Source organism: Thermobia domestica, chromosome 10 (genome assembly GCF_964235325.1).
Source record: "Thermobia domestica chromosome 10, izTheDome1.hap1.1, whole genome shotgun sequence".
Lineage (NCBI taxonomy): Eukaryota > Metazoa > Arthropoda > Insecta > Zygentoma > Lepismatidae > Thermobia > Thermobia domestica.
Window position 1 is genome coordinate 168839522 of NC_137463.1, and position 24524 is coordinate 168864045.

Sequence of the window (24524 nt, forward strand, 5' to 3'; positions counted from 1 at the left end):
GATGTTGTTGAAAGGTTATCTTCAGCAGCGTAAACAAATATATATATATGTGTCGAGAACTTTTGGTTCTTACCAATCATTCCAGTACATCAATTTGACAAGGGGGGCAATCAGTGGTAGTTTGACACCAGACCGCATATCAGACAACAAAGAAAGAAAAAAATGACGCTTGATCTTTTTTCATTTATTTCACCAACATTCCACCAATTTTATGAAACTAACAAGGAACCCCTTGAGTGCGAGGTCGTAAACGGCGAATTATGTTTACGGCATTCAACGCCCCATATATTGACTACCCTATAACAACAATATTAGCTGCTAATGACAACAGAGAACGGGACTGGAGGTATCTAAAATTGAAGCTATGAAACGTAGTTGAACTTTTTAGTCGACGTGTAACGCATAACAGTGCAAGTGGTGTTGGTATACAGCAGAGCAATGACAACAATAAATAAAGCAAACATTGCATTATATCTACAACAAGAGTTGCCACAGTTGACATTTCGTCAGAAAGGAACCCAAGGAATTTCGCATATGAGAAAGAAGTAGCAGATGAAATATAGCATTTCTGCAAGATGAATCAGTGGAATGTGTGGTGTCGTATACTTTCGACTGTGCGGACAATGTACATGAAGAGTACAATGATGACGATACGTGCTTAAGTGAAAGTGATAGTGAAACAAGTGTCGAGCCATGTACTTCATCATCGTTGCCGGAAAGCGAGCCACAAATTCCATCTCCAGTGAAACGTAGTAAAGGACAATCGTTGTCCAAGGAGCGGGTACAAAACATCATTACGTACATGAATGATCATCCACAGCATAGGAAAAAAAAAAAAAGTTCAGATTTCGAATAAGTCCGCAGCAATATGACGGTGTAGCGCATAAGAAAATTCGGATATTCAAGGAAAGACAAGGCGCACATGTTACAAAAAGTGGTGTTTGCGCGTTTCAAGGGTGCTCGGTACAATTTACAGGATGTGCATGATAGTGTCTACTACGTTATGGACATCAAATTGCGCGAGACATAGGTTACAGTGATTTCAAGGGAAGCAGTGGATGGTTACATAACTTCAAACAGAGCTACAGAAATGGAAGACGTAAGATAACGAAATTTCAAACAAAGCGTCAACTGAACGATTCACAGCAAACTGCGGAATCGGCCCTACAATTTGTAGATGAGATAAACTTATCCCATCGTTCAGTAAGGAATTTGTTTTCATCTCCGACCAATCAGGATTTGAAGAGGAAATTCATATGAAAGGGACCCTGGAAATTCGAGGTACCAAGAGAGTTGTATCAAGGTCAGCTAACATCAATGCCTTAACACATTCATATACAATTTTGCCGACTGTTAATCTTGAGGGTAAATTGGCTGGAAAGTCATTTATTGTGCTGCGGGAAGTTGGAGCTGCTCTGCCTCCTACGATTTTTTCTCGTGTGAGTGATCTTGCAAGGGCAGTAGGGAATATTTACGTCACAGCAAGCACGAGTGGGAAAATGGGCGTAAGAGAACTACAACTATGGTATGAGCACTACTTTTGGCCAATAACTGGTCAAAATAACTGCCTATAAAACATATTATCGCACTACCTGGAGCTAAGCCTTAAAGGTTAGGCAGTTTCACGGTAAGCTCTACAACAGACTATTTCGCCATCACATCCCGTCAGTTCTCATCTCCCCGTTACATAGATATGATTCTATATGCATTCTTTAAGAGTGGATACCTACCTGAACGTCCTGAACGGTTTGTAACTCCCAAGGAGTGCGTCTTCAATCTTGATGGTGCGAACGTGTGTGATCACTATGGCGCGTCATTTTTCATTCAGTGTTCATGGTGCAAGTGAATGGTTTGTTTCGAACATTTCGTGAATGTCGACAATGTCCATTTTGTGAAGTGTAATACATATATCCCATAGAAGGTTGATCTCTGAACATCCCGGACACGCATTTTCTGGCGCCGTCCTGATGCACATGGTGAGTCATTAGCAGCTAATATTTTTCCTGTCACCATTGTTCACACTACACTTTCAAATTACCCTTACTAGAGATTACACTTGCCACCTCGCACTCAAGGTGTTCCTTGTAAGGACATCTCAGGAATTGGTTAATACTTATCCAGACGACAGTGGTAAAAATGATGGAAACACAACTGAACTATTCCTAAATGAGAGAACAATGAACCAAAAAAGTGAAAGAACAACTAAAACCTTGGTCACAAAGAAGCCAAAAAATGTGAGAAAAAGTAAAACAGATACTATTAAAGACAATATTTGAAGTATTTCGAACACTGACATGGTTTTGTATTTGTCTTCAAATATATATTCCAAACAAATGTTTAGCCAAAAATGTGTTCGTATGCGTGTAAAAGGTGTTAAATTCAGGTTTTTTTTTTTTTTTTAATATTTTGTATATAATACGTGTGAACTTGGAAAAAATTTTTATAATACTGACGATAATTTAAAACAATCAAATGCTTGCCAATAGTATAAATATTTAACAGAATCCCATCATCTTTTCAGTTTGCTTTTTCTAACATACAGGGTTATTGTAAATCATTCATCGGGTTTTTTTATGAATGTATTTCACACAAAGTATTACATACAAAATAATAATTGATACATCATTTGAAAAAGCGTATTTTCAACTTCCTTACACACAAGGTTGGTTGGTTTAAACCAGCTGTCTTTTTTTCTTTCTTTCTTTCTTTAAAAAAAAAAAAAAAAACTGGTTTAAACCAGAAAACGAAAAATGTTCGTAAAAGTGTAAGTGTTTGTAAAATCTTGAACACATATTTGTGGATTATCACGTTTTACTCCCGTATATTATTCGTATTATATTCAGACCTAAATTCCCCATTCATTACTCAAAAAGATTATACTACAAAAGCAACTTTTGTTTTTTTTTATAAGTTTATGAATGTTTGTTTTGTGATTTTTTTATAGTTTGTTATTATTGTTACGTAATTGCAATCAAAGAAAAATTCTAAATATTGTTTCGTTTCAATAATGTTTACTATTGATAAAATACATCGAAATGCCGTACTTGTTGTGTGGTGGGTGGGGATGGGGTCATACAAACCCCACGAGAGGCATTTAGTGAAATTAGAAGTATCTTTGGTATCTATCTATGTATAAAAGTGTCTGAGCCAAAGGGGATTCAAATAATTCATATCTTTATTCACTTTTCTTACTGATATGCAAATTAAGTCGTTGTATTTTTTAACTTGGACTAAATTAGTTCTTCTGAACTCTGTAGTACTTAGAAATAGTCCATATGTAATTCTGTATAATGGTTTCACTTCTGCAACTGTTTATCTTTTTGTTCTCGTGAAATGATTCTTGACAAGTGTATTAACAAGTAGGCCTACGTAAACATCAGTACAACGTATTTTTATCAGGAGTCCTTCGTGAGTGAGTCTGCAGACGTATTGCATTTGTGGCCAATTAGTCCTGGTTCCGAGTTCAAATGGAGGACAGTTTCTCTCGGATGTAAGTCGAGAGGCAGTTTGGATTCCGCTTTAAGCTTATGTGACCCCTTCCAGCATAACCCGGTTGTTGCATAATAACACCAAGGCGAAACAATCTTATTTCTGTCTATATATGATATGAATACATAGAACAAATTATTTAAACAAAACAAAAAAAAAAAACTTGTTTAAACAAAAAAAAAAACTGGTTTAAACCAAAAAAAAAGCCGTTTTTTTTTTGTTTTTTTCAATATAAACCATGGTTTGTGCCAACCCTGCTTACACATCATTACAAATGTTCGATGTGCGCTCGTCGTGTTACACGACACACATCTATGCGGTAGTCAAGCTCACCTCATACATGTTTGAGCTTTCACTGTTTCCTCCGAGACGGGTGGTCGCCCGGAGCTTTTTCCTTTACAGAGGCAGTCTGTGTCCTTAAACTGTCGATACCATCGCAACGCAATGCTTTGGTGGGTTGATGGTGGTATGCTCTATGTCTTCGGAACGCACGCTACACGGTGGTGATAGATTCTGTCTTCACGTATTCCATCATACAAAATGCTTTCTGTTGATTATTCGCCATTTTGCAAACTGTTATTACCCTGTCACCTAGTGAGTCACAACGGAACTTGCAATGACATAAATAAAACTTTAAAGTATGCTCTTTCGATTGGTTATTAGTACAAATAGATGGGCATTAAGTATTTGAAGTTATAAGACTTTAAAACCTGATGAATCATTTGTAATAACCCTGTATTTCTTTTTCATTATATCTACATATGTAAATTTATATTTCAGCTCCATTCGCTGTCTAAATCCCATCCATACAATCCTTTGTGGGCACAGTTGGGAGATCTCCATGGAGCTGTTGGAAATCCATTAAAATTGGCGAGGACAGTCATCACTGGGAAGAAGCAAGACTTAATCAACAAACTATTGGTTGTGCTTACATATTTTATACGTTGTAATGACGTTGAAGAAGTATTGCTGCAGTATGAGAACTTCTGCAAGTCTGAGACCTCTGTCAGAACTTCACATCTGCCTTCATACAAAATAGAACAGGAAGTTGTGAATACGAATCCTAAAGAACACATTTTTGGTCATAAAGAAATACAAATTAATGGTCTTCGGGGCTTTTATGGGAGTAATAGTAACAACTCAAATTTATTTGTGCCTTCCAGTTCGGTATCAGATATGAAGAGAAGTGCTTCGTGTGTAGAAAATTTACAATCTTTAAGTGATAATGCGATGGAATATGTTGGTGATAACCAGTCTCAACCAAAATGTGTCGAAGTTAGAACGTGTCAGGTTAATAGTAGTCCAAAGCTAATATCAGAAAAGTTACAGGGAAGGAGTTGGTTCTCGGGAAGATCTTCGTGTGATGAGTCCCTTGACAGTGGGATCAGTTCTGATTTCAATGACAAATGTTGTATTCAAAATGAGTTTCCAAAATCGAAATTTGTGTCCTTTTTTCGAGAAAGATTTTGTGGTAGTCCGTCATCAAATTCAAATAATAGAAATAGATATAAAAATGGGAGTGCTGATGAAATGTCACATTCTGTTGACTTGAACCACAAATATAGTTTAGAACTGCAAAATATAGAACGGAAGAATGTAATTGAAAGTGTAGTTCCCGTAAACAATTCCAGTCCGGTTAAAAATGAAAAAGTGATATTTGTACTCGGAGAAAATGAACAGTTGGTGAATTTAAAGCATGACCTTTCGAATAAGGTTGAAGTGATTACAAACGGTAGTAATCCATGTCAGTATGGTACAGTTGTACCTGAAACAAGTAGTATACATAAAATCATTAGCAAAAGTGATATTAGTCAAATTTCTGAAGCTCAAACTCTTTCGATAGAAGACCTTGTAGAACGTAATTCTTCAGACCGTGCCCCAGATAGGGTTGTGACTGTTCATTCATCTGTGATAGAAATGGAGGCTGAGGCTAGCGATGGAGGTGTTATTTTGGAGGAAAAGCTGGCAAAACAGTGTGCATCTTCGGGAAATTCTGTGTCAACTGGTTCAGAAAAAGACAGTGACTTAATTGACGAAACCAATAGGTACTTAAAGGATTACCATAGCGTGCGCTTCCAGTTTGAACATTGTGAAAATATGTTAGGTAAATATTTAGAGCATATAGAAGAGGAAGAAGAAACTGAAGATAGCAATAAATTAAAAATGGCAAGAAGGAACTTTGACCACTATCAAAGAGACTGTAGTGTGTGTAGAGGTAACAGTGCAAATGTACCTGAGAATAATATAAGTACTGATAGTAGTGCTGCAAGTTGTATACGTTCAATGAATTGTGATAGTTCTGTTCGGACGAGAAAAAGTGATTCGTTTAAAAATGAGTTGTGTAAAAATCATGATTTGGTAGATCAATTGTCGTGCCTTTCATTAGATAAATTCGATAGTGGATTTAATGAAGATGTTCAAGTGCCTTGTGAATCATGTAGGGAAAAATATTTAAAAAATGAAAGTGTTCGTCAGACACAAGATACCTTTCAAAATTCGAAGGGACCAAAATTTCTATCACTGCCTTTACCAAGGTATGTAAAAAGTTTTGTATATCGCGTGTATGTGTCTTCTTATTAAAATAACATACTTTATTATAGAACTAACATAACATAGACCGGAATGTCATTATTAAAGAAAGAAAGAAAAAAAAAAGTCCGTATGAGACCTAATAAAACATTAAAAGATGCTATGGAATTTTTCGCCGTATATTTTTATCACTTACAGAATGTTGTGTGAAATATGGTGTAAATTTAGTGTGTCGATAGTAATAGTAGGAAATACTAGAATTGTTTAAATCAGACTGTATTAAAAGAATGGTTCGTTAGGAGTGTTAATGCTCTGTTGGGATTGACATTGAACACGCACATTTCATAAATCTAGGTTTAGAGGTCTTTCTGGTGGCTTAAGAGAGAGCGAGAGTGGATATAGTTCGTATAGGTTAAGAGCTTTAATTTAGTATGGTCCATAAAAACTTTTCATTATATATACAAAGTTTTTCTTGGAAAGAAGAAGTGGCTCGATAGTTCAATGTAAACAGTTGATACATTAATTTAGCTGCACCAGTAGAAACTCCATGGGCATATTAAGGTTGTAATTTATTACATAAATAATAGTTTTCGTTATAAGTTTCATGATAATCTCTATTGATGCAGAATGTGCCATTCAATTATGTTAGTGTTAAGGTTACATTCCATGATATCATGGCAGACTTGGTTGTTACTGCCACAAGACATTTTTGTGTTAGTTCAGTGGTTTATAGAAATATGGTTAGGAAACTTCACGCTTATTCGTGCCACAGCACGTGATGTGTTTACATCTTTCATCCTATACTGTTAAAATTCTACCAGTACATGGAAAAATCTCTTTTGACCAAGTTCGTTTTAATATCTGCTTCTAATTATTTTACATATCAACACAATTGTAATTTGCTATACACTTTACAAAATGGTGTTTCCTTGTCTGCGGCATTAAATAGTATAGAACTACGCTTCAGGAAATCGAAGCAACCATGTTCTGCAAAGAGGAAGAAAGAAAAAAAAAGTTATAAAGAAAAGTGTTCACTGTTTGATCTTGACTAGTAATATTTTGGATCCGTCATTTTACATTCTTGACTCATGGAAGGTGGCGTGAAAAATGGCTCTGAATTCGGCATGAATTGAAGTATTTATATGTGGCAGTACCATTAGGTGCAGCGTGCAGTGGTAATCGTAGTTATTTTTCAAGCAGTTTATTGGCAGCATCTCTCCGTGGTCCATATCTACAGTATCTTAGAGGCTATCCGATATTTTGTTATATTTGACCCTCTTTCTTTAATTGAGAAAGATGTAAATTTAATTTTTAATCAAGAAACTTGTTTATTGGTCGTTTTCATTTGTTTATTTTGTATTATTTTCGAAGTATATTTTATTTCACATTGCTGCAGAGACTTGGCAGCAGAGAAACGGCACTCATCAAGAAAGCAGATTACACTCAAAAATTTCTTTCAATCATCATAGGATTGAACTTTTGAAGTACTATACGTCCTGTATTAAGCTTCATACAATTCTATAACTGCAAATTTTTTTTTTTTTTTTTTTTTTTTTTTTTTTTTTTTTTTTTGTTAATTTTCCTGTTTTGTTATGAAACATGACTATTAGGTTCGTTAAGTGTAAACCGGCATTTTCTCTTATCCGACGTTCTGCTTGCCCTTTATGTCGGATAAGCGAGACTCTCCTTTGTGCATATATAATGGAGAGTGTTTTATGTACCATGTTGAATCGAATCCATATTAGCTATATCCACTCCTGTTCGCTCTTAATGGTCATCGTTCTCCTTTAGTGTAGGATTATCGTGTATTTCTCTTACGAATTGGTATTATGTAAAGAAAAATTGAATGTTTATGGGAACGGAAGAAAATTCAACAACAGACCAAGTTTTCAAAGCCGAAACGTTTAGAAATAGACGAAAACAAAATCCCTTGCTAGTGCAAACTAGCTTTCTGTAAGTTAACAATTATGCAGTCCTTTCACAGACATTCCAAATACTAATACCATTAATTAGTGTTGATATGACGATACCAGAAAATTCCATCGCTAGGAGAAATACACATCGAATTTGAAACTAGACATTAACTAAAACAAACAGGAGCACAGGTCAAGAAACAACAGAAATTTAATTTTTAGATCACTGTCATTGCATTTTAGTCTTGTACAATTTCAGGTTTTTAACAGAGAAGTTCTTTGAAATGATTCAGTATTTACTTAATGTAGAATAGAAGATATTTTCCTTTTTCCTAGACGAGCTTTATATCTACCTGCTACGTCATTGATAAAGTGCTTTTGCAAAGTTGTGACTAATTAAAACTTGACTGCTTTCTTGAGTGCAGTGAGGAGACAGATATTTGTTGAAGCTAGTAGAAATTGGGTATACATTCTCGCAAAAAGCAAAACAGAGGAGTAGGGGGCTTTCAGTCACACTGTGTCGTAACATCCATGAAAGTAAAAGTCTCTGTTGTGGTTCTTGAAATAGTGAATTCAAACAATGAATACATACAAGAAACAAGCTTAATAAATAAGTTCAATTCGAAGCAAACAGAAGATAGTATCAAATTTAATTAATGTCAGAGGCAGTTTCGAAAAACTAAATGAAAATGAAGCTAGAAGTGCAAATGAAAAAGAACATACATCAGTACCCGTTCTGTTCATAAAATACATTGCTACTGCAAAACCGTTTGTTGAAAGATTAAGTGATATTTTAATTTTTACAAAGCCTATATTACTTTTCAGACTCTTGTTTTAGATGTGCAGATTTTGTGCATGTTACAGTGTGTGCGTTAACAGATCACCATTGTGATGGGTAGACTGAAAGAAAGCGATGTTGATGGAATACGATAATCACATGCATGCAAAATCTTCCGATACAAAACTTCAGTGTTTTACAGATTTGTTTTTAGCGGACGATCTCCTACAAGCAGAATTTTGTAGTAATACTAGAATTTAGTCAGTAACATTAGAACTGGTACATTTGCTGACAAATTTTTAATTCGACAGTCAGTTTCACAATTTCTATTTGAATGTAACCTCAGATTTCAGCTACCTCATATCCCGATGTATCTCCACTTAGAAAATCCAATACTTCAGTGCAGATAATTTAAACCTATTACAAGAATAAGTATTTTCAGAATAGATGCTCCCGATAACAAATAAATTTTATTTCGAAGTTTTGATTGTTTTAAAATTCTATTATAGATTTAAAAAATAGATAAAAGAAAAATAATGGTCATTATCTGATTAAGAATAACTTGAAAAATGTAGATGGTTGGATGAGTGAGGGTAATAGCCTAAATGGATTTTCGTAATTTAGAAAACGTCTGGAAATTACATATCTACAGATCAACCAATTCTATTTGGTAAATGCTCTGGCAAATCTTTACTGGTGGAAAATATACGTAAAACTACAGTTATTGGACAATGCGTTTTCATGATAAGACACAAGAAATAGAAAGCATTGAACGCGTGCAGATTGATGGTTTATGTGAAAACTGAAAGGAGACTCTACGAAAAATAATTGCAAAAGAAAAGAAAAGAGGAAAGGAGTACGACCGGAAGAGAACAGGAGAGATTGTTCAATTACAGTCATGTTCAAACAAACTTTGCCACCCACCTCTCTCTGAAAATCAGTACACTACTACCTACAGTTGGAATTAATTCAAACAAATATGGATATTCTATGACCACTCGAGACCTTGCTTTACAGCCCAAGTATTGGGATCTCATGCGTACAGTTGCCAAAATATGACCTTTTCAAGTCGATGGCAAAGTGTTTTTACGACTACAGATGGGAGAACTATATAGAATATAACTAAAGGAGAAAAATGATGATGAGCATGCCATTAATTTTTAAGTTTAACAGTGATAATAATCATGAGAATGAGAATAAAAACTTATATATGGAGCAGATAATTTTCGAAACTGATACTCGCGCCGTGTGGACTTTGTGCTGGACAAACATCGTGCTCGTGGGTTTTCTCGGGGTTCTCCCGTTTCCTCCCACTTTCTTCATTCCACCATTTCACTCATCTCTCATCATCACCGTCTCCTTTAGCCTAACCGGCATAATCGTGGGACGTAAAACAAAGATTTCATTTCATTTCATTTCGAAACTGATACTTCCACATAGGGGAGCATGGGAATTCAGTGGTAGAGCGCTCACTTCTGGTGCTTGAGGTCCTTGGTTTGATCCCAGGCCAAGTTAGCTTGTAGCTGGCAACATTATGTCTTTTGGTTTTCTCGCGGTTCTGTCATTTCCTCCTACATTTTCATTCCACCAATTATTTCCTTATCACTGGCGTTCCTTAATCATCCGTTTCCTTTAACATAAAGGGCGTAAATATAGGACGTAAAACTATAAGTTTAATTTATTTATACTTCCACATGATTGAGAAGCATAGCTGTAACACATCGACACGGTAAACCGGAGAACTGGTTCCTATTCTCGGTCCAGTTGCACATTTTTTCACTTTGTATTTGTTTCTCTCTTCTGAAAGAAACTGAATAAACTTCCTTCGTTGAAGCACGTTTGCAGATTATACTTAAATTCCAAAAGTCAGGATCTTCCCTGTCTAACTCGTATGTATAAATGATATCTGCCACATGTCTCATAAGATTTCCTTTCAGCTTTTACACACCGTAATTTTAGGGACCGTTCTGTTCCTAAGCTTATGGAATTGTGGCGTAACCACGCCAAGGAAACTAAATCTTAAATTAAACGTGCTGTATACGAAAGCAGACGGGTGATAAATGATAATGAATGAATTGGTGACATAGAAATGGCAATAAACTGAAGGATCAACAAATACTAGTGTATACGAAGTGTGTTAGGAGAGTAATGACACTGATTTTGTGCTAACTCAAGTTTTTATGTTTTTCAAACAACAATGTTATCCCCTTCAAAGTAGTTCCCTTAGGCAGCTATACACCGGCGGAGCCTTTGTTCCCACTCTTGGTAGCAGCGCTGGAAGTCTTCAGCTGGTATGGCTTTTAACTGGTCGGTCACAGTCTTTTGAATGTTCTCCAGAGTTCCAAAAGGACGTCCTTTTAGGACATGTTTCAATTTCGGGAAAAGAAAAAGGTAAAAGGACTCAAATATGATGAATAGGAGGGATTGAGGAACAACAGTAATGAGTTTTGAGGTCAAAAATTCATTGATTTAAATGGCCGTGTGACATGGCATTGTCATGATGAAACATTCACTTGTCTGCAATATCTGGTCTCACACGAATCACTCTTTTCCTGAGTCTTTCAAGGGCACTTTTATAAAACACTTGGTTGACAGTTTGTCCTGGTGGAACAAATTCTTTGTGCACGATACCCTTACTGTCAAAAAAAAAAAAATAAATAAATAAATAAAAAAAAAATTAGCATCATCTTGATCTTTGATTTGCTCATTCGACATTTCTTCTTCCAAGGAGATGACGGAGTGTGCCACACTTCGCTTTGCCGCTTTGTTTCAGGCTCGTACTCAAATATCCAGGATTCATCACATGTGATCACACAATTGAAGAATTCTTAATCATTGGCAATCCTCTCAAGATGATCAACGCACACGTTTTTTCGATTGTCCTGTTCAGTTGAGAGATTTTTCGGCACCATTTTGGCACAAATCTTTCGCCAAATCGTCTGTCAAAATTTGATGTACGGTGAAAGTGTTTAAATTTAACTGTTCACTCATCATCCTTATTGTTAAACGACGGTCTGATCTCACAAGAGCCCTCACGCGTTTAATGTTTTCGTCAGTTATTGAAGTTGAACGTGTTCTCGGGCTTCCAAAATGATTTGTGCCAGCGGAAAACTTGTGCTCTTGATAAGCAATGTTCCCCATAGGCCTGTTTCAACTTTTCAAAAGTCACACTTGCGGATTCATCAAGTTTAACACACAACTTTATTGCACAATGTTGCTCTATTTCTGTAATACACAACAAAAACACAATTTCATTGATGGCGCTGTCAAAAATAGTGTGTTAGCTGTACGGAGTTGTAACTCGGACTAAGGAAGTGGAAGGGATAAGCAAACCAGTCTAGCACAGGCCGACAGACACAACGTTACCAGATCGCCCGTAGTGTTGCCAGTATCATTACTTTTCTAACACCCTTGTAGCCCTCACAAATCTAGTTCGTCTATTGTAAAGTCAATGAACTTCATGTAAGTACCTTGGTATAAGTTTTGTAACATGAATTAGAAGGTAAAAAAATACGTAATTGCTCTGACCTGCGCATTATTCGGAACATGATTCAATGAAGATATATAATATCACGCAAGGATTCACAATAATAATGGAACTCCTTATACGAATAGAAGAATATGCATTGGCTTAATGCCAAGGGATAATAAAACGAAATTAACAGTTGTCATTTTTGATTATGTGGATTCAGTATTCGAAGAATATATTTATCTCACTAAGTTAATTAAGTTTCTGTTTCATTATATCAATTTCTGAATATATACATGGTGGCCCAAAAGTAGGTATACACTCCTGTATTGATCAAGTATAACATTCTAATTTATGGATTTATTTGCTTCGACTGTTTCGGGCTTTAGTTATAAGTGAAAAGACGCTAAAAACAATTAATAAAGAAACTAGGTCTACCAATAAGAAATAATATAAAATACAGTGAGTTGATCAGTACGGGACTGTATACCTACTTTTGGGCCACCCTGTATAATTATACCTTATTCGAATTTCATATCTGGTAAGAAACATCGATAGTTATGTAATTTCAATGACTTAAAGATAGCATATGTTGAATTCGGAGATACAGAATTGTTGGTTTTTGTTAGTTACTTTTATCCGTTAGTGGCTTTTTTATTATATCATATATAATTCTACTTTTACAGTTGTGCTGTGAAGTCATCCGAGCGTAGAATACCAAGTTTTGCTGCGTCATTATTTGGTAGTACTTCTGATCATTTTATTCCTGATATGATAATTCAAGGTTGTACGCAACCTGGATGGGAACATCGACTACAGCGTGATTTGGCGCTCTCTGCTTGTCACGGTGGATGGGATCTAGATGTGTCTGAAGCTGTATGCGTCGTTGCTGATACAGAGTCATGGTAGGTTTAATGGTGACAATCTAAACTCTTAGTTTGTCAAAGGATGATGATGTAAAATAGGTACCATTTGTATATAACATCCCTCGTGTTTAATCTGAAAAACTTCTTTTAAAGCCCAGCCTTTGTTTCCAATAAATCAAATTTTGTTTATCGTACGTGGGAATAGAAGATTACCACCGTTAACGTCTATATAGAAAAACACCAAATAACATTTTCATTAAGCATATAAGGAACGTTTAGAGCTTATCAGTGCATCTATTGAAAAGAAAGAAAAAAAATAATCAGAATTCGACACTTAACCATAAATTTGTAACAAAATGGAAAATCTACATTCGAAAATAAAACGAATAGTAATAGGTAAGTGAATGCGATATTTAAATAAGAATGAGTAGCAGCGTTACGTGCATATCATGTTATGGAGTTTGAAGGTTGACGTTGCATACTACAAAACGTCCATTTGAGTATATATACAAGGTGTTAATGAACTATACCGACAAACTTTAAGAGGTGATTTCTCACATCAAAAAGAAAAAGTTCATATGGACCTATGGCGAGAAGTGCATAGTTTCAGAGCTAGGGCTGTCCAAAATCGCGAAAAAGCCTAATTTTAAGATGTTGGCAGTGACACGAAGTTGACACAAAGTGCTTTCGAATTGAACACATACTATTATGAACGTTGAAAATAGCATTAACCTGTGCAAAATATAGATAGAATATGGGACTACAAGATTCGACGGATTATGATGTACAATTCTGTTAGTGTATTTGTTGAATATATGGAAATTAAGTAATTGTGTTGTTGTTGGGCTCAGCTGAATAATAAAGGTACTAAATAATTTAAATACGTATTTTTTAGAATGCAATATAAGAGGCCCTATTTCGAATTCGAGAGACTGTTAATGGTGGTCTTTATCAGCGTAAAGGAAGCCACGCATACACAATCCAAAAGTGCATATTTCATCAATTGTCAATAGCTGTAAAAGTTATTCGCTACAGGGTATAATTCTCAGATATGTTTTCAAGAGAGTTTTCAGATCTGCCCTGATTTCAAGAAGGGTCCAAAGTAGGCAGGAGGTAAACCTTGAAAACAATAGACATTCAATGCTTCGGAAGGAAGGCGGAAGTGTTAGGAACCGGCAGCTCGATGTGTCTTTGTATTCGGAATAACGTGTGATGAAATGTATTTCGTCACGGTATATTTCACGTTTTCTTCACTTATAAGCGTGAAAGAAAACATCGCACCATGCGTTTTCCCGAGCACGAGAGACCGTGCAGGTGACGATCTTTAACACTTCCGACATCGCGCTGAAGGATTCCGTGTTCATTGCTATCAAGGCTTATAGTTTGTCTACTTTGGACAAATCATAAAATCAGAGCATATCTCAAAATTCGCTTGATGGCATATCTGGGAATTTCACCCTGCAGGGAATAATCCGTACACCCATTGAACATTAATGAAATATTCATTTTTGGATTGCGTATGCGTGACTTCGTTTACGCTGATAAGGACCACCATCCACAGTCTCTCGAATTTGAAATAGATCCTCTTGAAATTTGGCTTTTTCGCGATTTTGGACAGCCCTAGCTCTGAAACTATGCACTTTTCGCCATAGGTCCATATGAACTTTTTCTCTTATTTTGATGTGAAGAATCACCTCTTAAAGTTTGTAGGTATAGTTCATTAACCCCTGTATATACATACACGTATATATATATATATATATATATATATATATATATATATATATATATATATATATATATATATAGTGATTCCATTTCAAATCGTCCAGGGTGGTCCACACGACTGTCTCAGATGTAGTTCATTTTTTAAAATAAGAAACTACATACAAAATTATTAGACCCATTTTTTTTCTTTTTGCTGAAAAAAAAATTTTCTTCGATATACAGCCTTCCAAAATGGCCGCCCTCCTCTCGGATTGTTCGAAAAACTGAAAAACATGTCAAATTAAAACTTTTATTGTAGAGAAACGAGTGTACTTAGTAACGTAGTCGCAATAGCAGGAAGAGTATAAAGTTGTATGTTTCGTTGGAGGGCCAAAATTTGTCTATTGGTCCAATAGGAATCGCGCAATTCACTCGCAATGTTGCCAACTTTGATGAAATTTTTTCTAACTTCAAACATTTTTTTCTGTCCTCACGAGCAATATCAACCATCTGCTTCTAGCATCGAAATCTACTCCATAAGGTCTCTTGAAAATGTAAAGGACTTACGTTTCTGATTATTACGTCCCACGTTATAGCATGATGAAAAGCTGAAAATTTCGTTAAGACGCCATGTTTGGACGCCATTTTCTCAAAAACCCCACCTTTTAAAAATCTGAATTTTTTACATATATTGGAGAAGTAGCTAAGCATTTAATATCCGTTAACCGTTCATGCGGCTGCAGCCCCTAACATTCGCAATTATTGAAATTTCGATTTTTGTACTTGCAATGTAAATATTTCCAATGGGCTTTTAGGTCCTATACACAAGGCGATTTGAAAGGGAGTATGAAAATTTTGAGAGATGAATCCTGACATCAAATCAAGTAGAAAAGTTCCTATAAACATGAGTCGAATTCCGCTTCGTTTTCGAGTTACAGGGTTTCCAACTCGGGACCCAAAATCGGTTCGGGACAATAGAAAATAATATATATATTTCGCGTTAAATCAGAAACTGTGTGTTAAGGTTTTGATAAAGTTTAGAAAGTTGATTTGTATCAATATGATGATTTTTACGTGCGTTGCAATTCAGCTGGCAGTGTTGCCAACTTGCTAGAATTTTTATTTTATTTTTCTTTTCAAATGACACTACGTGGATTTTATTTGATATTTGGTATTCATTAATAATTGCAAACATCACACGAAGCACAATTTTCCCTCACATCACCACAGTTTTCGAAAACTTACATGTATTTCATTAAAAGGTTTTATCTCGTGCGTTATTGATAGTTTATGTGAATCTGTGTCGTGAACATTGTCCTAGTGCTCTCTGGAACCATGAAAATTGTTTTCACTGGTAACATGACATTGTAGTGCACTAGTTACAGTGTTTGTGCGAATAACAATGGGGAAGTCCTACACAGAGAAAAATCCGATCTCCGTGCAGCGGTATATTGTACAAATATACGGTATCCTCTTGCTTACTATAGAAATAATTTTTTCTCAGTGTATTAAAGTAAGGACCGTATTAAATGTGTTGATAATTCTAAAAGGAATAAAATAATTGTGTACAGAAAGAATTCTTGACAAACATTTTGTCTCGCGGTAAAATATATGTATTGCGTGCAGCGCGTCTGCCAAAACGTAGTATTAGGAGAGGATGATTATTCGTGTAAAGGGTGCTTTGAATATTTACCGTGAACAACGTGAATGTGTGTGATATATTGGTGATCACGAAAGAAGATTTAAATATGAAATTATGCACCAGCAAGATAAAGAATTTGTTCCTCTGAATGTAGATTTGAAAACCATTAACCAGACAGTTAACATGCTAACCATGAATGTGCCCCCATTAAAACGGCTGTTATCGGTGACACCTAGACTACGGTGAAGGATTCACATCTCAAAATTTTTCATACTGCCTTTCAAATCGCCTTGTGTACAAGACACAAATAATCATCCTCCCCTAATAGTACGTTTGGGTTGACACGCAGTACGCAATCCATATATTTTACCGCAAGATAATTTTTTTGTTTAGAATTCTTTCTGCGCACAATCATCTTATGGCTTTTAGCATAATCAACACATTTAATACGGTCCTTACTGTAATAGGACTTCTCCATTGTTATTCACACAAACACTTAACTCGTGCACTACAATGTCATGTTACCAGTGAAAACAATTTTCATGGTTCCAGAGAGCACTAGGACAATGTTCACGACACCGAATCACACAAACTATCAATAACGCACGAGATAAAACCTTTTAATGAAATGCATGTAAGTTTTCGAAAACTGTGGTGATGTGAGGGAAAATTGTGCTTCGTGTGATGTTTGCAACTATTAATGAATACCAAATATCAAATAAAATCCACGTAGTGTCATTTGAAAAGAAAAATAAAATAAAAATTCTAGCAAGTTCGCAACACTGCCAACTGAATTGCAACGCACGTAAAAATCATCATATTGATACAAATCAACTTTCTAAACTTTATCAAAGCCTTAACACACAGTTTCTGATTTAACGCGAAATATATATATTATTTTCTATTGTCCCGAACCGATTTTGGGTCCCGAGTTGGAAACCCTGTAACTCGAAAACGAAGCGGAATTCGACTTATGTTTATAGGAACTTTTCTACTGGATTTGATGTCAGGATTCATCTCTCAAAATTTTCATACTCCCTTTCAAATCGCCTTGTGTATAGGACCTAAATGCCCATTGGAAATATTTACATTGCAAGTACAAAAATCGAAATTTCAATAATTAATTGCGAATGTTAGGGGCTGCAGCCGCATGAACGGTTAACGGATATTAAATGCTTAGCTACTTCTCCAATATATGTAAAAAATTCAGATTTTTAAAAGGTGGGGTTTTTGAGAAAATGGCGTCCAAACATGGCGTCTTAATGAAATTTTCAGCTTTTCATCATGCTATAACGTGGGATGTAATAATCAGAAACGTAAGTCCTTTACATTTTCAAGAGACCTTATGGAGTAGATTTCGATGCTAGAAGCAGATGGTTGATATTGCTCGCGAGGACAGAAAAAAAAAAATGTTTGAAGTTAGCAAAAATTTCATCAAAGTTGGCAACATTGCGAGTGAATTGCGCGATTCCTATTGGACCAATAGACAAATTTTGGCCCTCCAACGAAACATACAACTTTATACTCTTCCTGCTATTGCGATTACGTTACTGAGTACACTCGTTTCTCTACAATAAAAGTTTTAATTTGACATGTTTTTCAGTTTATCGAACAATCCGAGAGGAGGGCGGCCATTTTGGAAGGCTGTATATCGAAGAAAAAATTTTTTTCAGCAAAAAGATAAAATATGGGTCTAATAATTTTGTATGTAGTTTCTTATTTTAAAAAATGAAGTAAATCTGAGACTATGATGGGGACCAATTGTGGTTTGTCTGGACGATTTGAAATGGAATTGGTCTATATATAATACATGGGGAACCGATTTTCGATTATTTATATCATGGGATCAAATGGATGGATCACCTCCATCAATGAACCCAATTTCTGACTGTTGACGCTCTACACCCTTGCTAGAAATCCTTCAGTTAATATTTGAGATTTTTTCTGTCCCGGACAGGCGGGTAAATAGAGTGGCCCAAAAAAAATGTATAAACTATTTTATTTTGAATAACTCTGAAATGGATTGACGCAAACGCCTCATTTTTGATAGTGTTATAGTTTAATGTTATTATATTACAGTGTCTAATGATGAACTGATATTATATAGTTGTTGTGTTCACAGTGATGGTCGTTAGCATCAATACACTGGCGATTACTAGCCGAATTGCTGCACGAACTACCGAGTGGAACATGCTAAGTTCAATATCTGCATGGGGATGTTCGTGGTTGCTCGTATGTCATGCAGTGTACGAGGTTTTTGTCATAAATAATGTTCTTGAGAGTCTCCATAAGTAAAGAGCTCCTTCGTGGCTAAACGGTTAGCGTACGTACCTTTGGCGTGGGAGACCCGGGTTCGATTCCCGGTGGGAGCTCATGTGGTTCGCATTTCACTTTAATCAGTAGGTCCCGTCTCATATAGCCTCGTTGCTGAAAGGGACGTTAAACTCACAATCAACTCAACTCTCCGTGAGTAAAAGTCTAGAAGAGTGACGTCTTGGGAACATGGAGGTTACTAGATAAACTGTTTCGATCCATCCATCGTTCGGGTAAACTTTCATTGAAAAACTATGTGACAAGACTACGGTAGTGAGGTGGAACACCATCTTGTTACAGACAAGGACTCTCGTCCCCACAGAGGTCTCTAATAACAGGCAAAATCGATATGTCTGTTATCTGTAGATACCCCTCACCGGTACTTGTGCTGTCAAAGAAGAATGGCTCAAGCAACCCACATCACACATTCACCGGCGGTAAATTCACGGTTTTGTCCACGTTGATTTCCGGATTTACAGCGGACCAGTAGACAATTGTGTCAGTTAATATCCCCATTGAATTTGAATTCACCTCATCTGACTGCACGATCACATCTACAAATATTTCGTCGTTGTTCACAATGTTCTGAAACAACTTGTAGTACTTCAATCTATGATCTGTGTCGAACTCGTTTATTGCTTGCAACAGTCTTGGAATGTAGACCTTCTGCTTTGAAGGCCTCAAAATGCGACGGACATATCGGTTTCACTTGTACACTGCCTCACATTTCTATGGTGAGCGAGAGAATTCTTCTACACAGTACGCTAGTTGGCAGAACTTGCTGTTCTGACAGGTCGTCTAGAACGGTTTTTGTGTGCATCTGTAACACAACCATCTGTATCAAATTTATCACAAATTCGGATAGTTACTAAAGTGTCGGTGATCGCGTTCTAAATTCGGTGCGCCACTGATGGCTTCGTACTTCATGTACTACCTCAAGACCACATTCCTTTCTTCAAGTGTGAGTCATTAGCATGGTTCAATGTAGTAACGGAACATTAAATATAACACTACCAAAAATGAAACTTTTCCGTCAATTCATTTTAGAGTTACTCACAATTCAACAGTGTATATACATTTTCCTAGGCATCCGTATATAAGAGAGTTTTTATTGATAAACCTAACTCCTTAGAAATAAAAGTACAAAGTGGATTTCAATACCATATATCATTATCACCCAAACTTAAACGCATTGTCAGTTTTCCAAAGTAAAACTGCCTTCATTAACGTTTCCTACTCAGAAGCACTCCCTTTTTACAAAAGCTATCTTGTTAAAAGTGTCAGAAAGAGATGTTTATATCAAATAACTAGCTCGTATGGTAAAAAGTTTGTGGGATTAACAAAAGAGGATATCGTTTTAGGAGTAAAGGGATATAAAGAATGCAAAGTACACAATATTGAATTCAGACTTTACAAGAAATTCAAACACATTATGAATATTGTGTAGCGGCTGTCTATCAAGATAAACTTACAGTGATTTGTTTGTTCATTACAGGGAAGTGCAGTTGGTATCCAGTCATTCTTACATAACTGATAAACCTGGAACCCTTGGGGTGAGAATTGGAATGTCTCAATTAGTAGCAAATATGCTGGAATCCCTTCTGCATCTGTGGAGGCTGAGGACTCCTCCTGAGTATGTAAGTATTTTTATATCAAGTAAGTATATAATAAATATTAATTTAAGTATATCAAGATAAAATTATATATTCAGCAGCTTCCGTTGAAAGATGTGGTTTGAATGTGGTAAGGTTAAAAGTAAGTCATTTAAATTATTTTCTATTATTGATCGCATCCTAAACAAATTTGAAGAAGTTGATGAGTTACGTGGATTTAAATACTTTTTGTGCATTAGTACTATGTAAAAGATGAATAGTAAATAAAATTAAAAAGTTCAGTTTTGGTAATAGATGTATTGAAGTATGTGTGTACGTTCTGTTTACAAAAATATCGGAATTTACATAGAAAGATGATCAGATACGAAATTATTTTCGGTTCTAGGAAAGATAAGCAAAGTAAAAAATATATTGTTTGAGAAATATCACTTCAGTAACAAATGTTATTTTCTTTTTCGGGTGTAGATTAGAACGTAGCATCAAACAGTGCTCACGAAAAACAGTTTTTCATGTTGTAAATATTTGTTAATTATTTTTAAGGTGAAATTTAGGTTCGGTTCATTTAAGCGTGGCTGAATATGAAAACTTGTATGTTCAGCTCGTCTGCAAATGACTGGGCAGTACGCCGTATTTATAGTTCGGTGTAGTGACAAACTGATAAGCGTTTCCAACATATTTTTTACTCGGCATGTAATTGCGTTCTGGAAAATGCTGTAACGCGTCGGAAGGGTAAGAGAGTGACCTTTCGAATAGTGTATAGTATGCTACTCTAATGCACATAATAGGGAAATTTTCAACATTATCTCGAAATTTTTTCCCGTTTTTCGTATAATTTGTAGGAATTGGATGGCAACACTGTCGAGGCAGATAAATCAAAATAGCACAACGTAACTCGTATGCCAAACGTCGATGAAAAATTTCAGGTCGTTAGCTTTCATAGTGAATGAGAGAAAATTTTATTAATAATGATGACTGATAATAAAAAAATCATCCCTACAAATCCTGGAAACCAATTGATAGCAAGGACAGAGGAACAGATATGAAAATGAATAATCATAACGTCGAAGACAGAAGGCTAGCTTTATGAAAGAAAGATAATAATCATAAAACGAAAACGCAAGGACGAGAAATAATCTCGAAAATTTGTTTTCCCTTGACGCATCACAAATCTTACATCAAATGTTGAGCGACTAGTTCATTCCTTTTATTGATTTTAGTTACGTACCCCTCCATACACAAAAATCCAAAGAGAGTGGTCAGGGAAATGTGTGGGACAATGAAAGACTTCCTCGCCCGGTCCACCTGTTGAGATGAAGATTGTTTATGACAATTATATTGTTATGAATTTGTGGGTCATTATGTTGAATGTACACTCATGTCCAAAATGATTGTCGCATATCTATAACTGTCTTCTTGTAAGAATATAATTTGATAATGATTTTGCAGGGTACTTTTAGTACTGATACTGTGTGTATAGTTGGGAAATGTATATTTGTGGTAAATTTTACAGAAAAAGAATTATAAATATTAGAATGAGTAAAACAAAATGTTGCTAAATGAACAAGAAAGCCTTTTTCGTTTTATTGTTCTTATTTACTGCTCTTTTGACATGGAATTTGCCACATACATGTCTTTGCCGATTATACACATTCTAACGTGATAAGAAATACCGGGCGAATTCGTTATCAAATTGGGGCCGCGGTGGCTCAGTGGTAGAGCGTTCACCTCTGGTGTTTGGGGTCCCGAGTTCGATCTCAGCCCCCGCCAAGTGAACTTTGTGGTGGACAAACACCGTGTGCGTGGGTTTCCTCGGGGTTCTCCCGTTTCCTCCCACTTTCTTCATTCCACCATTTCATTCATTACTCATCATCACCGTCTCCTTTAGCCTAACCGGCATAATCGTGGGACGTAAAACTCAAAGATTTTATTTCATTTTTCATCAAATTGTATTCTTACAACACATTTATAGACATGTGACAATAATTTTGGACATGAGTGTACATGCGTCTTCTTGTAGCCAAGTGTATATATTCCATTTGTGCAGCTTAGAGAAATGTAGATAACGGGTGTCTGTCATTCATTCTGTGAAAATGACAGGGCCAGTCAACATGGTATTTACCAAGCCACACCATAGGTTAACAGAGAAACATTGGAAATTGGTTTCGACAGTAGAATGCGAGTTATTCACGGACCAATTATGAGTGTTACTTTTTACTCATACCATCACGAGTAAACGTGGACTCATCAGTAAGCAAAATGTACAGCAGCAAATTGCAGACTTTGTGCTTTACCTGGTTGAAAATTTTGCGACTTGACGGTGGAATGGATATAGTCCATCCAGACGTAATGTTCGCCAGAAGCTACTTTGTAGAACATGGAGACGTAACGCAATTATGGCAATATTGTACTTAAACTGATTGCATCACACCGCAATCTGATGGCACTATAATAGTGGAAAATGAACCCCTTTCACGTAAGATAAGAAACACGTTTATAAAGATTTTCCGATGTGGTGGTCTGAGAATATCGTTTCTTGTATTTCTGAGCAGCTGCGTTCACACTCCCATTACAATAATCATACACGAAAACCATATTCTCATTCATGTGCAAATGTGTGCGGCATTTTCCTTGTACTTCACACAATCCTTCTAAACTCACTCCAGGTCGCTGTTGAAGGAGAATGAGTACTGCCTTCTGTCGCCACTTACTGTATGAGTCAACGCTATCTGAACCTGTTGTAACCTGCTACAACATGAATGAGATACTAGTGCTGTTACCTATCGCCACACTTGGTCTGTTCTTTGCATTCCCCAGTGCCAGTGTTGACAGCCATTCATCATGGAAAGGGTGGGAAATTTTGAAAGTAACTAAACAAAAAAAAAAAAAAAAGTTCCCTCTGGTCAGCATTAGCATCTGAAAGTTCACTTAGTTGGCATTTGTAAAGTACACTTTGATCATTCCGAATAAACATACGTGTAACGTTCTTCGTCGTTATTATTAGTGTTAGTAGTTGATTACAAATTTTAATTACGTTCGAATTACATTACATTAACTTACACTACATTTTTATTTCTACAGTTGTTTTTATAAGCCTGCCTTTTACCTTCGATTTTATTATAATTATTCATTTCCGTATTTGTTTCTCTAACCTTGATACCAGTTGGTTTCCAGGATTTCTAATGGACGATTTTATGTTGCCAGTCATCAATGTTAACAATGTTTTTTCTCATTCATAGTGAAAGGTAACGACTTGAAACTTTTAACCTATGTTTATCATGTAGCGGGTTACGCCATACTTTTTTTTTTTTTTTTTTTTTTTTTTTTTTTTGTCTGCCTCGCCAAAAATGTTGCCATCGAACTCCCACAAATTATTTGAAAAAAAAAGGAGGGAAGGGGCTATTTTGGAAATGTCACATTGTAATTTCCCTATCATGTGCATTCCCTTATCTTTCCGATGCGCTATAACACTTCCTAGAACGACAAATACATGCCGAATGAAAAATACTTTTCTGTAGGGAGATGTCCAAATGATCAACAACCTATGGCTCGCAAAACGTGAGAATCGGACTTGGTCATGGGAACTTTTTTGCGTAGAATCATTCATACTATCGGCACCAAAAGTATTTCAACTTCTCGTGAATGACACTGAATAAAGGACTCATTGTCTTTTCCGCTGGTCTAATGGCCAAAGCATGCGCCTTTAATATATGAGGTCCCGGGTTTTATTTCCGGTGGGAAAGTATCAAACACGTTACAGGACACCACTTTAAACTGTATCCATGTCCCACACGGTGCTGAAAAGGGACGTTAAACTTCAATAAACAAACACATGAATGAAAGGTTCAGTGGCGATGTGATTACGAAGGAAACATACTAGTCATTTATATGTAAGTGTATGAGTTATTTAAAAATGTACTATGTATTAACATATTTCTCTGCTTGTTCATATGGTTTCAGAGGTGTAGTGAAATAAAGGATTATAAACTTGAATCTTCACAGTACAGCTGCTAGGCAATTCGTGTATCGGTGTACATTGAGGAAAGATAATTTGTTTAAAGTTAATTCTCTTACAACCATTTTACGAGCCACATATTTAAATATGTTGGTGTAGTATAGGACAATGAACTTAACTGTGTACCGCTCTGTTTCTTTTGTGAATTCGATAAATATTTCCAAAATCTCGATTCTTACGGGGGTCTGATCAC

The 24524-nt window shown here is 35.9% G+C and overlaps 1 protein-coding gene across 2 annotated transcripts in view; it reads left to right on the top strand.

The window, feature by feature from the left end:
• Positions 1-24524, top strand: part of LOC145662827 (folliculin-interacting protein 2) — a 105808-nt gene that overhangs the window by 76166 nt on the left and 5118 nt on the right. For both annotated transcript variants that reach the window (XM_081728724.1, XM_081728725.1), the window contains exons 10-12: positions 4270-6023; positions 12865-13083; positions 20202-20343. In XM_081728724.1, coding sequence (XP_081584850.1) covers positions 4270-6023; positions 12865-13083; positions 20202-20343 — 2115 coding nt within the window. The remainder of the gene's footprint in view (positions 1-4269; positions 6024-12864; positions 13084-20201; positions 20344-24524) is intronic.